This window comes from Dermacentor variabilis, chromosome 1 (genome assembly GCF_050947875.1).
Source record: "Dermacentor variabilis isolate Ectoservices chromosome 1, ASM5094787v1, whole genome shotgun sequence".
NCBI classification, from domain to species: domain Eukaryota; kingdom Metazoa; phylum Arthropoda; class Arachnida; order Ixodida; family Ixodidae; genus Dermacentor; species Dermacentor variabilis.
In genome coordinates, this window is record NC_134568.1 from 50,365,406 (window position 1) to 50,382,247 (window position 16,842).

The 16,842-nt window shown below is 45.3% G+C and overlaps 1 protein-coding gene across 1 annotated transcript in view; it reads right to left on the reverse strand.

Annotated features, from left to right (window-relative positions):
- LOC142577643 (coiled-coil domain-containing protein 6-like) overlaps positions 1-16,842 on the reverse strand; it is a 55,777-nt gene that overhangs the window by 25,706 nt on the left and 13,229 nt on the right. The window contains exon 3 of the mRNA XM_075687123.1: positions 12,992-13,135. Within this exon, the coding sequence (XP_075543238.1) occupies positions 12,992-13,135 (144 nt within the window). The remainder of the gene's footprint in view (positions 1-12,991; positions 13,136-16,842) is intronic.

The window sequence follows — 16,842 nt, forward strand, 5'->3', positions numbered from 1 at the left end:
GCCGTAAGTGCACTTAACTTGCCCGCTTGACAGGGGTATTAAACAGCGCTGACCCAAGTGATTTGATTAATTTCGCAATAGAGATGTCAGCATTTTGTTTTCTTCTCAATGCATGTACGATTACTTTTTGTAATATCACTCCTACTTGGGTCTGCAGTAGTTTGTAAATAAATAAGTAAGTAAAATAACTGTGCTCTAAAAACTATCCGAATGTTGCGCACCAAGCATACTGCTTTCCGCAGTTTAACACTCATTCGGTGTGGTAGTTCAAATATTCCTGCATCAAATGTACCTTCGAAAAACAATGGTCTTTCTCACTGTTGCGCACAGGTACTCTTTTCTAGTACACCTTAGCCGCACACAAGCAAAGGCTCACTGCCTTTCTTCCTGCTCACTGCTACCGCAACACACAGGCACAGCTAGGTGTACACTGACAGGAACTCGGAGGCCACGCCTAGCTGCACAGTGATGTGCAGCAGTAGAGAGATAAATGTGATAAATGCACCTTCAAGGAAACAATGGTCTTTCTCATTGTTCCACGCAGGTACTCTTTTATAGTACACCTTAGCCGCACACAAGTAAAGGCTCACTGCCACCGCAACACACAGGCCACAGCTAGGTGTACACTGGCAGGATCTCGGAGGCCACGCCTAGCTGCACAGTGTGACATACAGCAGTAGAGAGATAAGTGTGATGGTAAGCCACTGCTTGTGCAAGGCCAGTGCTACTGGGCGTGGTGGTGCCAAAAACCAGTGCATGCACTTCTCTCACTGCAGCATGCCGAAAACACGGGTGCAACCGGTGCAATTTCTGAGGCCACGAGACGGCCAAGACTAGTCGGCACAGCATGGTTCACTAGTGTCCTTGTTCACACAACAGAGCCACGTGAGAGCAGCTCATCAGCCTGGATAGGCTGTGTAGGCGGCACGCCGTGTTGTGTGCCACGTGCTGCTCAACCATGACGAGACATTTTTCTTCGTTCGCATCACAGCATGCAAACTGTTCTCTTCAACCGCGTTGCCGTTACGCCAGTTTCGCGACAATATGATGAGCCAAGCAAAAAGCTGAAGCGAGACTATCACATCGGCACAAGAAGGCAGCTATCATAAAAGCTGTAGCGTCAGGTGCAAGAAGTGTGTTGCACACTCTGGAGATTTTTATTGAAATTTTATCGCATACATGGCTGTGCAGCAATTCCACGGGCCACAAAGCAGTCTTTCTTGCATGTTCAAAGTAATTGATACAGCAAAGTAATTTCTGCTGCCCCTTCAGCTTTGTTACAACAAGGCTCGAGTGTAAATTGTTACATCGGGGTTTTGGTTTCGAGACCGAAATTTACTCGTCCTCAGGGGGTGCTGTGATAGCGACGCTACGCCTATTTAAGGTGCCGCGCTTCAATGAACTCACGCTCAGCCTCGGTCCCCATCTGTGTCTGCGTCTCTATTTATGCCGCTGTCCCGGTGTGGCGTTCTTGGCGGCCACGCCGACAGAACATTGGCGACAAGGATTGACCTTCCATGCGGGCTACGCATCTTTGACTACTGCCAAAAGAATGGTTGCCTCTCCGCTCTGCTGCCTCCCCATCAGGGAAGGAGGCAACTGGGTGCCTCCTCTGCCTACGCGCTGTCGGCTTAGTGCGGCAGCTGTTCCCGCTGCGGCTCGCCGCATCATTGGGAGAATTTTCGAGTTGTCCTGCCCACCACAAATTCTGCCAGACATGTGTGAAGGGACATCTCTTCTAACTGCGCCATTCATCGGAAAGTACATCGAGACCAGTCAAGCTGGAAACGCAAGAGAATACTGCTATAAAGACAGGAACCATTGTACACATTGAAGACGCCGTCGGCACCCCATCTCTTATGCGCGTTCCCGTACAGGTGAACAATGTGACTCTACAGTTGATGGTTGACGCCGGAGCGGTTGTGTCGCTGATGAATCTTCAGGACTACAAGAGGCACCTTTCACATATCTACCTGCTTCAATCCCATTTAACCATCGAGAACTACTTGGAGCAAGTGGTGAAGAATTTGGGATTTCTCTCCGTAACTGTCAAGTTTCAAGACAAGTCAGCTTCGGTGAACTTTCACGAGACTGAACTCGTGTGTCCAAGCCTCATCACCACCGGACTTCGACATTGGTTTCCGCAGGACGGAATATCTTCAGACTTCACTGAACTTATACGGTGCAGTGGACTTTGACAGTGCACCGCAAGCCAATGCCTGTTAGACCTCACTACCAGCGAGAGTGAACCAGTGTACAGTGTTTGAACAGTTGAGTGTTGGAACGCATACTAAGGCATATAACCCTCTTACCAATTCTGTTGTAAAACAGTCACATTAAGTTACTTAAGATATGCCTTCAGTGAATTCCGCATTTCAGTGCAGTTCTCATTCGCAAGTACATTCTTGTACAGCTTGTAAAGTTGCTCGAATGAGTACTACATGTTCGGCTGTAAGGCAAAAGAGTCGAGTGCCATCACTTATGCTGACTGACGTGCCCAGTCAAACTGCACCACTCACAGCATCGACTGCTGAGCGTTTCATAGGATCTGAGGATTCTATTCAGGCACCAGTTCTACGTTTGGCAGTAGTGCCCAGCCAACATGTTCTTCCGCCTGAGCTGATAGGCAAACAGCTGAACCTAGTGGTTCAATGCAGGCACCTTCAATGTGCCCAGGCCCCCATGCTTTCTCTGAAACACCTAGCACTTATGTCTCCCGAGCTTTCGTGCTTGCATGCAATTCCTAGGACATAAGTCTTCGCCCCCGGCTGCGCCTGAGCAGTGCGTCAGTGAATCTTCAGTTTCTTTTGGATCTTGTTTTTTGCCTTCAGAGTCGTCTGATGGGCGCTTCAGTCAGCTGGAAGCTCAAATGTCAAGTCTTCATCTCCGCCCCCAGTTTCACCGGGCGAGTGCTTAGCTGTGCAGCAAAACGCTCAAAAGCAACTTCAGAGCCATTACTGGCACCTATGGACGAAACGCAGCTTCATGTACCGCAATTGCCTCGGCAGTCAAAAAGCCAGCGCCAGAAACCGTGCCACCTACAAGATTTTATTTCATGATCATTTCATGTGTTCATATTTTATTGCACTTCTGTGACATACCTGGACAGGTGTTCAGGTGTTTTGTTGGCTGCTGTGCAGTCCATTGTGTTTCATGTTAATTTTTGTTACGAGTTTTTAATTGTAAAAAAAAAAAAAAAATGAGTGCTTCATTTTGCTACTTCTTTGACCCTCAGGGAAGAGAGAGTTGGGAAAGGATGCCAATGTATATAATTAATGGATGCACAATGATGCTTCCCCTGCCTCCTGTTAATACGCTTTCTGACAATTACTGTTGTATAATGCATGACATTGCTTTTTAACCCGAATTATTTTCAAAAAGAGGGGGATGGTGTTACATCAGGGTTTCGGTTTCGAGACCAAAACTTACTCGTCCTCAGGGGGGCGCTGTGATAGTGACACTGCGCATATTTTAAGGCGCTGCACTTCAATAAACTCATGCTCAGCCTCAGTACCCATCTGCGTCTCTCTTTAGGCTGCCATCCCAGCGTGGCGTTCTTGGTGGCTACGCCGATATAACAGAAATGCAGGTGCTGACCCTGAGCTCTCAGATATTATACTGAGAAGCTACATCTAGATTCCCTTGAGCTATGCTTTAGTGCAGGGCTGCAGGTTGCTTTTGCCCGCTTTGGCTTCCTAAGTAGGGACGGTAGGCACATACTGGATGTCCCGAGACTTCTTTAATTTTCTCCATTTCCTCTAAACGAAAATTTAAGTTAGCACGTGAATAATGAAGGCATTCTTCATTATGCATACCAAGTTGCATCTAGAAATATTGAGAATTATAACTATAAGCTTTCATATCTATACATTTCAGCCCTTTTGTCAAAGAACATTAAAATAATGCAATCAGCATGTTGAAACTACTGTCAAATATTGTTCACAATGTGGGCTTTTGAATGAACCAAAAGAATAACATTCACATTATCATTTACTTCAACACTGGCATACCTGTGTAAGGACAGCTTGGCAAGGAACATATTTTTATTTAAAAAAATCTACTCAGGGAAGCACAATTGTTTTAGTTGAGTAGATGCATAAGAAATTACAATTGGGCCAAATCTTGCGCTTAAAGTATTGTTAGCTGTGGAGATGTTACTGTTGTCAGCAAGAAAACTTTCCCAGAAATCGTGTCATTAGGGACACAATTTCTAACATCATTTAGCAGTCATTCCTATACAAAATCCTTCCTGGCAATTATGCTAGCTTTTCTCTCTGGACTGCATTGAGTAATTGACCAAGATCTTCATGGGGCTGCCCTGGTAAGCATGGCTCGACCACGTTGTTGACGCAGGGTAGCGTACTGGTTTCCGAAGAAATTTTGCCTTTCTTAACATTTGATGAAAAAAGGCATTCCTGTCTTCTGAGTGTTGCATATGAAAATGTCAGTTATGTTTGTATTATTTTTTTTTTTCGAGAATTGGAAGTACAATGAACAAAATCGCCAATGCACAAAGAAGTGCGTTGTCACCAATGGTCACTTTTGCCATTTTTGGTGAATGCTCAGGAAAAGTTAAAATTAGTTAGAGCCACAAGTCTCAATTTTAAAAGAAAAAATTAACTTTTTGCGTGTTTCTTACTCTTTAGAAGAAGGAGTTGTGGCAAATCGCTTTAAAGTCATGTCGATTCTTATAGGGGGTAGTTACCTTTGGTGCTCATGTTTGAAGCACTTCTAGTGCTCATTTCGGCATGAAATTTGGAGGATATATTCTTCATTAGGTATTTTTGGTAACAAAATTGAAAAAAAAAAGAGAAGTGTTTTTAAAAATGTAATTGCCTAACATCTTAATCCCTTGAAATCACAAGTACAGGAACGTTCCTGCATTTCAGCCTCATCACAACATGGCTGGCTTTGCATGCAAATGATTTACTACCATATTTATTCAAATCTAGGCAGATAGTTTTTTTTCAAACAATCATATACCAAACTCAAGGGTCGGCTTAGATTCGAGGATTTTAAAAAATGTGCCAGTTTGTAATTAAAATGATAAATATTGTGCATAGCTAGCGCCATCTAGAAAAGTCAGTATAACAGCCGCTATTAGCTGCGCCATTAGCCAACTGAAGTACACCATCTATGTCGCTATTTTGACCTGTGTCGTATCGGCGTGCAGGGTTGCCCATAGTGTGTAGGAAGCATGCGACGCTCCCTTGGGCATAATCTTCGTTGGCCCGCCAGGCTCGGTGGCCTGCCATGCTCGGTAGGCAACACTGGGCACCGCACCCAATAAACACTGACAAGCACAGCTGCTCAGGGGTCAGTCATCGTTCATCACCACCACGCTGCGGAGTGTCTGTCCAACGGAGGGTGCCTCGAGCCCTCCCTCGTTCACGAACCCGGACGGATCGTGACATAGTGCCGCTTTTAAACGAAAAGGTGCTAGCCGCCAAGGCATCGATGAGAAAAGTGTCCGTCGTTGGAGTGGTAACAGGGGACACTTTTTGCGTGTGGAAGCTTTTTGCGTGTGCTGCAATGAGGAGATGACAGCGATAAGCAAAATAAGCGCACGATAAGAGACACGCTGTTCACTGCGATCATGCCGCGTTTCGATGCATGCGAGCCGTTCCGCACTGTCTGCACATGCATGGGTGCGCCAATGTGAGCTTGCGTGCGTCCGCAAGCGTGTGTGTGGTCTGGCTAGTGGCAACGATAACAGAGTGAGCTCGGCATGTTCATATTATATAAATGCTGTTTTCATTTCGTGAACGCTGTCCTCACTTTTTTGTTCAACCTACATGTGACGTAAGTTTTTACATTTTTTCTGGCTTCAGACATTCGGGGGTGGCTTAGAATCTGGGCCAGCCTAGATTTGGTTAAATACAGTAGGTACATTTACTATAAACTTCCCTGAACTTTTTCAGTGTCACTGACGTAACGATATGTTTCCATGTTTCTGTCCCACCATGTCACTGATGTACCCATACGTTCTCCACTCTCTCCCCTCTAATGTAAACAGTAACATGAAGTTGGCAATATCCAAGGTGGTCCTGCAATCTGTTGTACAGTTAAACCTTGATATAACGAAGTCAGTAAAATCAGCAATTTGCTTTGTTATATCGAAATTTCGTTGTATCGAAATTCCACTTTTTATGCAAATAAGTACAGTCGCCGATCAATTTTTTCTTACATGGGAAGGGGTCGCAGAATTTTCAGAATTATCGGGCAATCGAAAAAAGCAAATTTAAATGAGAAAACCATTAATTTTGATAAATTTGGGAGACTGTTTCATGCCATGTACATCAATGATACCTTCACATCAGCGGTACGAATTAAGCGAAGCCAGCCACGGTTTTGCATGCACTCCACCCCGGCGGCTGACAGCGTCTCCCGCACTGGACGACGCTATCAGGAAAAGCGCTGGCGGCGGGGAGGGCATGCTTTGCTGCCTCTCGCTCAAACGGGTCACCGAAACTCGTGACACACAACCTCCAATACTGAACATGTGGGAAGATAGCTTACATGGTGCCACATACGCCACTCCGCATGCCCAATCAGCCCACACGCGGCTGACTACCTCTAAAAGCAAGGTGTGCAGCTTCGTATGCTCTCGACCGCGCTTACAGCCATGGGCAGCCACGGCTGAGACGCGCGCCACTTACCCCACCCCCTGCCCGCACGTGCTCAACGCATAAGCTCGCTCCCCTCCCTCTTTCCCTTTGCTCGAGCGGGAAGGCGACAATTGTTAAGCCACCATCTTTCTTGTCTCACCCTCGAAAATTTTCACTCACACCTAAAGCACACAGAGCGCAGGGCGTGATAGCATCCTATCGCACTTGGACATTATACGGAACATGATGCGGCTCCACTTTGGCGATCAGTATAGTAGCGCAGTGCGCGATTTTAGAGGTGCGTTAGAAAGCAGTCGCTCCTAATTTAATAATTTGACCATCTGCGTCCGCGGAAGTTTCCATTTGGTGTCCTGGCGTTCCTTTGCAGCAGCAGTGAAATTTCGTTATATTGAAACCGCATACATACTTTGTTATATTGAGGTTCTAAATACCTGGTGCTCTATGGACAAGAGGTTATCAAAAGTTAAATACTTCGTTATATTGAGAATTTCATTATACTGAAGTTTGTTATATCGAGGTTCAACTGTATATATTTCTATAATCATATTTTTCTACTCTCTGGGTCTGCTCATTCTGGTTTTGTCTTATCAACTGTGGAATGCAAACCCGCGTGGACGTGGTTGCGGAGCGTGTGGGCCCACAGACGGGAGGGGCAGCCCCCTGACTTTGTCCACCGCTGTGGCAGCGATTCTTTGTTGTATGTATTTGTGTCGTTGCGCAAAGCCACCTCTTTCGGGTGTTTCTGCTATCTCTTGTATGTTTACAGAATTTTGTTTTTCCTTCCGCTATCTTCACTAGAGCACGCCTCCTTTACAGTGACAAGAGTGCTCCTTTCATAAGTGTGCTTTCTTCAGGATTTCCCGGCCCTCAGTTGTATCTCTCTCATCTGTTGCTCTCTTTGCTTTGTCTGGTCAAGATCGAATAAACGAAAGCCCCCCTTCGTTAAGCATGGCCACATAATCGCTTTGAGATAGCTGCTTATGCAGCCCCTTCAGCTGTTCATTGAAGCGGTGGCTCTTCAGACTCCAAATACGAGCCAAGCTTGGACTCCTAAGACAACAGCTTGTTGTCCAAGGAAAAGGCAACTTCAACAGCTTTTCATGACACCATGAAAAACTACCGAGAATAGTGGTGTTTTTGAATCTGCTGCGCATTTTATTCCTTTTGGCAGGCAGGAGTGTGAGGACCATACTGAGACAGAGTTTGCCATGACCAGTGTCATTTTTTCCCTTCTTTATCACCAAAAATAAACCGTTGTGATAATTTTATAATACCCGAGAAATACCGATGCTGGGGGCATATGACCTCTAGAAAGCCTAAATACTGAGATACTAAATAAAAATCCAGGAATTCAAAGCAATCGCCGACATAACATTCACAAATATGTGTTAACTTTTTCGTTACCACGCCTATTCAGATAGATCACCCGTGACTGCTGCTTTATATCGCTGCTTTCAACATGCTGGAGCCAGTGTTGAGTGGTGATGACGCCAGCTGTTCACTAGTGAGCTTTAGTTTGAAGTACAAGTCGTTTTATTCCACTAAAGTGCACTTCTGAAGGTCAGTCGCATGTCCAACATGTGGAGATGGCATTTTCAACCAGTTTCCAAGAGTTTCGGTTTCGCTTCTTCCGTAAAATCCTGGCAAGGGGCGCTGCCGGTGTCACTACGCAATTATCGAAAGCTGCTCTCATGGAATATTATTTGTAGTGGTAAGTAAGCAGCGCATGACAGTTTACAACTGCGTGGGATTTCTCGCGCAGCTGTGTCGCGAGAAAAGCGTCCCGCTGGAAACTATGCTGCACCCGCACTTGAATTTAGTACTGAGGACTCAAGCTACTGTTCCGAAGATGACAGTAAAGCAGATTCAAGCTCTGAGAATGACGATGTTTTTAGTCAGCCTGGGACATCCGCAGCTTTTTGCCGGCGAGTTTTGTTTACAGCCTTGAGCGACCGCTTGTATGCACGCTTGTACGCTTGTACGCAGCCTGTGCACGCTTGTATGCTGACCTTTTTGCACGACGTGAGAGCTCTACTGATTTTCTTCAGCGTGCCTACTTCGCTTGGTCATGAGTGCTGCCATCGGCAGCAAAGAAACTTCCGTTCACGACAAGAAAGCTGCTCATAGCACATCTCAGCCCAGCACGATGAAGCAGCGCATGACAGTTTACAACTGCGTGGGATTTTTCTACTCTTCTCTGCACAGGTGATAAAGACAATCTGCAAAAACGCAAACAGATATGCTTGGATGCATAATCTTGTAGCTGCCCAGCTACGTTGAGAGTGATAGACCCTGGAAAGGGGTGCATGACTCCAGATGAACTGGTGAAGTACGTTCCTTGGACTTTTCATCGGACCATCCTCAGAAGATGTCGAAAAGGAGGAACTGCAAAATGTGTTACGAGGACTGCAAAGTTGAACAAGACCTAGGCGTTTTGTGGGAAAAGTGAGGAGTGCACCTATGTGTCATATAATCCAGGAACTGCTCCATCGAATGGCATGAGCTATGAAGCAGTTTCTGGTCTGAGTTCTTTTTATATCCTAAGAACGGCGGTGTACTGAGCATTTATTTTTTCAGACACTATTTCTGGGTTATCGTTGAAGTTTATACTCTGAATTTCTTTTAATATTAATATTTTTTAGATGTTTGTTTACTGTTTTTATCGACTCGCAGCAAAAATGGTGCTTTCTAGAATTTTTATGTTACCTAATAAATTTTTTGCTTTGGAACTTCTTTTTGGAAAGAGCATTTCATTAAGTAAATATTGTATGCTGCAATGTGTGCTGGAATATTATTTGTAGTGGTAAGTAATTTTTTTCCGAGACGTATCAAAAACTATCATTTTCCTCACGGTAACGAGAGTTAACAAAAATTGTGGCCATAATTTTTGCTGAGCCGTGGGTATGTCATGCCAACTCGTAATATTGCGGACAAGAAGTGCTTGCTTGCAAATGCAACTTATATGTTGTACACATCTCGTGAAATGAAAAGTAGAACAGTGACGACCTTTAAGCCTTTGCTTCAGCAAACGCTTGCAGCAATCATCCCCAGCCAAGCCACCTATGTGTTGACAGGTTTTTCATTAACTACATTGTACTGCAACCTTCACAAAATATACTTCGATAGAACACATTCACATGAAGTAAACAAGAAATCCCAAATTAGCAAAGGAAATACGACTACGAAGACAAGTGGGTCTCTGATTATTCGTTCCCGACGGTCCCAAACTGCCCAAGGCAATGCTTTCAGCCAATAAGCGTCGCATATGCATTGTCTCGGGCAGTCCTGGACAGTCCAGAACAACATATCGAAAAGGCGCACTGTATATGCCTACTAGTGTTAGCCTAATTCTTTTGCAAGAGACCAGCTTTCATTAGCAGAACAAATCTTGGTGGCAAATCTTTTTAGAATACCTTTAAGATTAATACAAAGGGACCTTGAAAATCTAATTGCCTTACCAGAAGTTTGCTTTAGATGAAGTTAACCAAAATTTTACTAAACTAAAAGGATCCAAATTGCTGAGCTAATCAAGAAATCGAGCTGCACAGTGAATTTTAAAGGAGGCATACTATGAAGTATGAACTCATTTGACACATCAATGACAGAGAAAGGCTTTAAGAAGGAACATGCTACACTTTTGCAATATCAGTACTGGTAAGTTGAGAATTTATTCCATCTGACGTACCTGTATAGGTCTGTCTTACCAATAGTGGAAGCAGAAAACAAGCTTTTAGCTTCCACAAAGCACAAACTGCTTGTCTTACAATAGGTAAGCTTTCATTTGTCACACCATATGTTGTGTGCTGAGAAGAAATGAATACTGCAGTTGGTTTTTGCTTTTTCTCAGTTTACATCTGCAAAAGAGTTTGTTCCGTACTGACACGTGCACTTGTTAACTTTCTTCAGTGACCGCTTTTCATCAGCTAACAAATGTTAAAAGTTATTGCTGAACTAGTTACGGCTCAACCAACTAGACAAGGAAAAGGAAAGTGAAACGTTTGTACAAATGTCATAACAGTAGAATGAGATAGAAAAAAATTGATGCAAAGCAGAGAGTACATTGTAGCTACATCTCATTTCACTGCTGTCTGAACAGTAAACAGTGCACAGCTTTCCCCAAGTACATTGTGCACATCTGCCATCTGATGTGCAATAGCAAAGTTTGGCATAAAAGCAGCCAGCTATTTTTCCCCTTCCACATACTACAGTAAAACCTTGTTAAACCGTACCCGCATAAACAGTAGTTTAATTTTAAAAGTAGTAAAGTCAAATCCCCGACTCAGCGGCCGTTGAACATAATGTATTTTGTATCCGCATAAACCGTACCAGCTTATTACGTATGCATTGGTTAAAACGTAGAGTTTCCACTTTTCGTCGTGCAAACACGGCGGTGCGTCGTCTCCATTGGGCGGCCCAGCAGAACAACAAGCCTCAGAGATAAGAACAGCAGCCTTCAAGCGCCCTGCACGTTTGCGCGTGAAGCCACATCAACATCAACATCATTTCGGCACCGTGCCAGTGTGTGTGCTGGCATCGTGCCAGTGTGTGTGCTGGCATCGTGCAAGCGAGGACTCGCGCCATGCCGAAGCTCAGGAAATAAAATAAAATAAAAAAAAAGGCGCCGGGTGCTCAGCATAGCAGAAAAATTAGACATCGTCCGTGCTATCGAACGTAACATGAAGTCGGCGCTGGCACGCAACAGGGATCTGCTGTTGACTATGGTGTGTGGCATTTGGAATGCGAAGAAGTTACTCGGCAGCGCTGCTGTGAACGCGAAGAGATGACTACGAGGTTCGACTTTTCGCCATCGTTGCCTCTGTTGTTGCAGAAGTGTCGACTAGCGACAGTGATGAGGACAACACGGAAAGCGACAGCACGGGCGATTCAGGCCCCACAGTGGCAGAAGCTGCGCGTTACGTCAGCCTCATGAATGCAATTGTCGCTACGAGAACACCACCCGGCAATGAAAAAGGCGTCCCGCGACTTCTGCAGCTCTATCGCGCGTGTGCATGGAGAATACGTAACGCCAACGAGGAATGTGCCATGCGAGTGTTTGCTGAGAAGAGGGGGCTGGCCGAAAAGCTGGCACACAGCATCAGTGTGTTTGAGGCTGCTATTGTCGTGCTAGGCCGCGGCGGCATCAAACGAAAATAACACTTTTGTTGTGCGAAGTGAATAAATACTGCATGTTATTTCCCCCTTTCATCACACTCTCTCCGAGTTCAGTTTTCGACAGGTAAGTGGGCAATCTCGTGCTATTTCGTTTAAACAGTACTACTGTTTTGTACGTACTGTTACGTTTCGCCTACGACGTGCGGTATAGCCGGCGCGGATGCAACGGACGCCGGGGCTTCATTCAAAGCGGCGGACATTTTGGCCCGTTCGGCGCTGCCATAACGCTTCCTGCCAAGCGCGTCCAGGCATGTTTCAATGCCACGTGTCTTCGTGTGTGTGTGTGTGTGCATGTTGGTGCCCACGCTTGTCAAAGCGCGGCAGCCGGGGAGAGGAGCTCCCCAACTGTGAAGCGAGGAGGTCTGACCGGCGCCGGCCCGGCAGATGCATCACTTCTTGTCTCAACGTGTCTCTCAGTGTGTCCGTGCCCCGCTGTCACGGGCGCCTCTCGCAAGCCGTTCCTTCTTGCCCTCGACTCCGAGAGTACAAAAGCAGCTGCCCCGGATGCCGAGAGAGGCTCCGATTTCTTCCGTCGAGTAACCTGCTCTCCCGTCTCTCCACTTCGGTCGACCTGACCGGCCGCTCTTTTGCGTTGCTATAATAAACTAATTGTTCTGTTAGCAGTCGACTCATCCTTTGCCAGGACCTTCGGATGCTTCCAGCTGTGCCCCAGGCCGCCAGGCCAATGCTACCCTTGGGGCTTGCGACCCATTTGCAACAGTACTTTTTCCGAGCTCCGGCCAACTACGGTTTAACAAAGTTTCACTGTACCTTAAAGTTCCATATACTGAAAATTTATTTAATGGCAAAGTCCTACCCTCTCCTAGTTGCTCAAATGGCTATCAAACAGCCACACACTTAAGGAAAATTACACCCTTTGGGTCGCATCTTGCCACACAACAATAATCGTCATGTCTTGCCCGCATTTCCTTTTTTTGACGCTGCAAGCCTGGTACTTCCAAGTCATGAACGGCATGCGCATTATCAGCATGACAGAGCCTTCTCGACAGGAAAGTGGCGAGCGCAGCGTTTTCAAGGAAGAATCGCAAGCGAGACAGATGGCGATTATCGTTGTGTGGCAAATATACACCCCAAAGGGTGTACATTTGTTTAAGAGTGCATTCAGAACACCTAACATGAGGTTCTGTAGATAAAAAGGAGATTTAAGGAGGAATTGCCGGACAAGTCACCTTCTCTCGGCGCAGCTGCTCCAAATTTGCTTGCTTGGCCAATGTCTGTGCCTCTAGACGTTCTATCTTCCGCATCAACTTGTTCACAAGTGCCTCTTGTTCCTGCTCCAAGCTCTGCTCCAGCTGAACCTTTTCTTGGCGAAGCTGAAAAACATTGGAAGCTACTGCATTACTCAGTTTACTAGAAGTGGATGTGGTAAGAATAAGCAAGAACAACGAAGTAAGAACCAAAACTCAGCACTAGGACAAGAGACGAAAGGAATGCACGACGTGCCCCTTGTCTTAGCGCCGCGTTTTGTTTCTTACCATGAAACCAATCTAACTAGTCCTAGTTGCAGTCTCCAATAAGTAAGGTTAGAGCAGCAATAACTACAGCAAAGGTTCAAACACAAAATGCACACAATAGAAATGTATTAAATGATTTACACAGACAGAAGAATGCTGCCTTCAGGCCACTTTCACCGAATGAAGCCTGCTGCATGCTAGCTATAACTGGTGAGAACTTCCAGGGAGTTACACTGGACTAACATGAACAGAACCTTATTTCCAGCATTACCAATGATGCACTTACATTATCCACTTACATGTGTGTCCAGCATGGGCCATTCTAATGCACACACACAAAACCCTTCAAATTAAGAGCAAGTCATGAACAGTCATCTACAAGAGGGCATGTAGCACCGAGAGATGCTGCACAGAACAGCAGTTGTCATAATAATGAGCATATGTCGATCACTTTATGAAGTTGTACCTCAGGAGCTCTTGTCTAAAAGACATGTTTTTGCCGCAACTGAACACTCACAAAAGGAAGACACACAAAGACAACACAGGCAGCACTTCCAACTGATTTATTTTGGGCTGTGACTCAAGAATATATATATACATACACGCATGCGCTGGCTGTTCACAGACCTACGTTACCAAGTGGTCAAACAATCTAGTTTCTGATTTATAGAGCACAATAGATGTATCACTAATGCAATTTGTTCCTTTCTTTTTTATATAGTAGGCTTCCATCAGCTCACGTGCTGTTTGAAATCTACTTCTGCCAAGAATCCTAATCTCAGAAAACCATGGTTTGCACATGCAGGCCTTGCAGTGCGCAGGCAAATGTGCCATGCCATCTTTCATTAAATTTAGTTAGTGTCCCCTGGCTCGTTCATTTATACAGCATCCAGTCTGTCCTATATAGGACTTGCCGCACTCAAGGGGAATTTCGTACACCACGCCTGTAGCACATCTCCCGTAGGACGAGCTATGCTTCTTGCCACAGCGTTGCGAACCGGTCTCCTCGCATGTGGTTTTCGAACAGAGTCGACCCAGTTTGACGGGGGCAGAAAAGGCAATGGGTACACCATACCGGCCTGCCACCTTCTTGAGGTTATGGGAGACCTTATGGACATAAGGATACACTGCAGGTCTTACGGTGCTGGCTCTTTCTCCCTCCCTTGTGGTGCTGGTACCTTTAACTTTCCGTAAAAGGCTTTCGGTGACTGAGGTCACCAACGAGTCGGGGAACTGTGCTTTCAGTCGCTTAATCTGATTATTGAACGAGGCCTGCATCGTGTGTGTACACAATTTTTCGAGGGCAGACTCCAGGCAGAGCATAGCAATTCCACTCTTCACAATTTTGGAATGACATGAATTAAATGGTAGCAACCCTTTCTTGGCACGTGGGAAATATTGCCAACAAGCGGTGACCCAAGCTATATATATTCTTGGGTCACAGCCCAAAATAAATCAGTTGGAAGTGCCACCTGTGTTGTCTTTATGTGTCTTCCTTTTGTGAGCGTTCAACTGCGGCAAAAACATGTCTTTTAGCAAGCACCAACTAGGCCAACAAGCAGTTCTGTTGCAGCTCTTGTCTAAAAGCATGGGAACTGAGAAATCGTTTCCTAGCATTCGCTGAATGAATTTGATCAGGTTTATTGCATTCAAAAGAAAATGTTGGAACCTACCCATTGTAGAAATCAGATTATATTTACGTCAATATTTTGAGAAAGAACAATCACTGGAAATTCAGTTGTTGAAACAAGATTGCTGGAAATAGTCAAGTTTGCAACTGCTACTTGGCAACAAAGACTGATATCACAATATGTGACAAACTGCACTTGCTGGGACAAATAAAGCAGGCAAAATTGATTATATACCACTCTGAATTTTAAGTATTTTAGGACATTTTTGAAATTTCTGTTAACAATGTAAATTTCTTGTTAACTGTTATCTACTATCTCAGATTTGGCTGCTTTGAACAAACTGGTACAGCTTACAGAATTGGGGTGTCGTTTCTTCGTGCTGAGCTATAGTTCAATTTTCAACAATTCTTTGTAAAATACTTTAAGCCCTACATTAAAATTCTGCTTTCTACAATCAGCAGAATCTTTCTCAAATGCACCAAATTTCATTCAAATCAATCCCACTCCATGCCAGGGCTCGACACTTTACTTTGAATTCACCTTTCGGCAAGGAGTCAAGGTGCCATCTGGGTGCCTGAGTTGTGCACGACAAGAGAGTGCACGAAAAGGAGCCCAGGCCGAGTTTTTTATGAACCTGTTAATCAGTATGCTACTTGAGAGGACTGACTCAGCAGGTTCACTAGCTTGACAACTTGCTTATTATTGTCCCTTTTTTAAAAAAGGGGCCCTACAGCACTTTTTATTAAAGCTGTGAAAAGCATTTGACGTTAAAATACTTTATTTCAGAAATACTTTGCAGCAAAAGTACTTTAATGTGCTCAGAAGTGGAAAGATAGTCTTTAATCCCCTTCACAGTGCTCCCGCACCTTTTTTTAATGCCTTGCACTGCGAAGGCTATAAGGGAGCAGAGCGGTTACCACAATGATCCGTTTACTGAATGACACTGTGTCACTGTGCATGTAGTTCAAAGCTGATTTTGGATTACACATTTTAGTCACGTAGGCATTAATTGCTTCAAACTCTAGCACCTACAACGCACCAAAGTAAGAGGCTATCCCTCAACTTACAGTTGAGTTCCCAGTGCCTCATTCCTTCGCCATGCTACAGTGTACAGATAGCTACGCACGGCTGTGTTTTCTCGCATCGAGTGGCACGAGTAGCACATTTCCTTTCGTACTTACCCCTACGACAATCACACAATTTCTGAGGGTCAATCGAAATACTGCAATTATGTTCGCTTGTGTGAGAACGTCAGCAGCACACACATCGGCTAGTGATGGATGCTGCACTCCGGACTCGCTTGAAAGGATTCCTAACATTACGAGCATCTAACGCGATGGCGACACACCTCCAAGGTATGCTACTCTGGAAGCAGACCTGTTCCATTCAGATCTTGGTGCTCAGGCTGGCTCACCACGCCTGCCAGGAGCCATGTCACCCACAGGTACTAAAAGCATGGGTTATCCTTAGCGATCCGCAACGAGATCAGCAAGCGGGCTTGTCGCTGGCACCCTGTGGTATCTACGCTACACAGGAGGTGCAGCTACATGCAGCTGTAGTGGCTAACTGTAGTGCGTATAGCCAGTGTAGCGCAACTTTTGCTATGTGCACAACAGGACTGGAGTGCATGCTCACCCTCGTCTTCTCTAGTCTGGCTGTGCTATGTGGTGCAGACCAGCTTTATCCTGCCCCAGCTTGACTGACGGATAGTAGCCACATCCAAAATACACAATTTGAAGTACTATCACTAGCTCAATATTAAGTGCTGTCTGCCAAGGCGTCTAGCCAGGAGTGGTCAGAGATGAGCACACGCTGGCAAGTGTATGTGTGGTCTAAGTTTCATGGGATTGGAGGCTAGTTGAGTTTTCAAAACAACTCAAAATTAGCGAAACCCGATGACTAAGGCAGTGCTAAGCAGTCTGGCCAAGGTTTCAA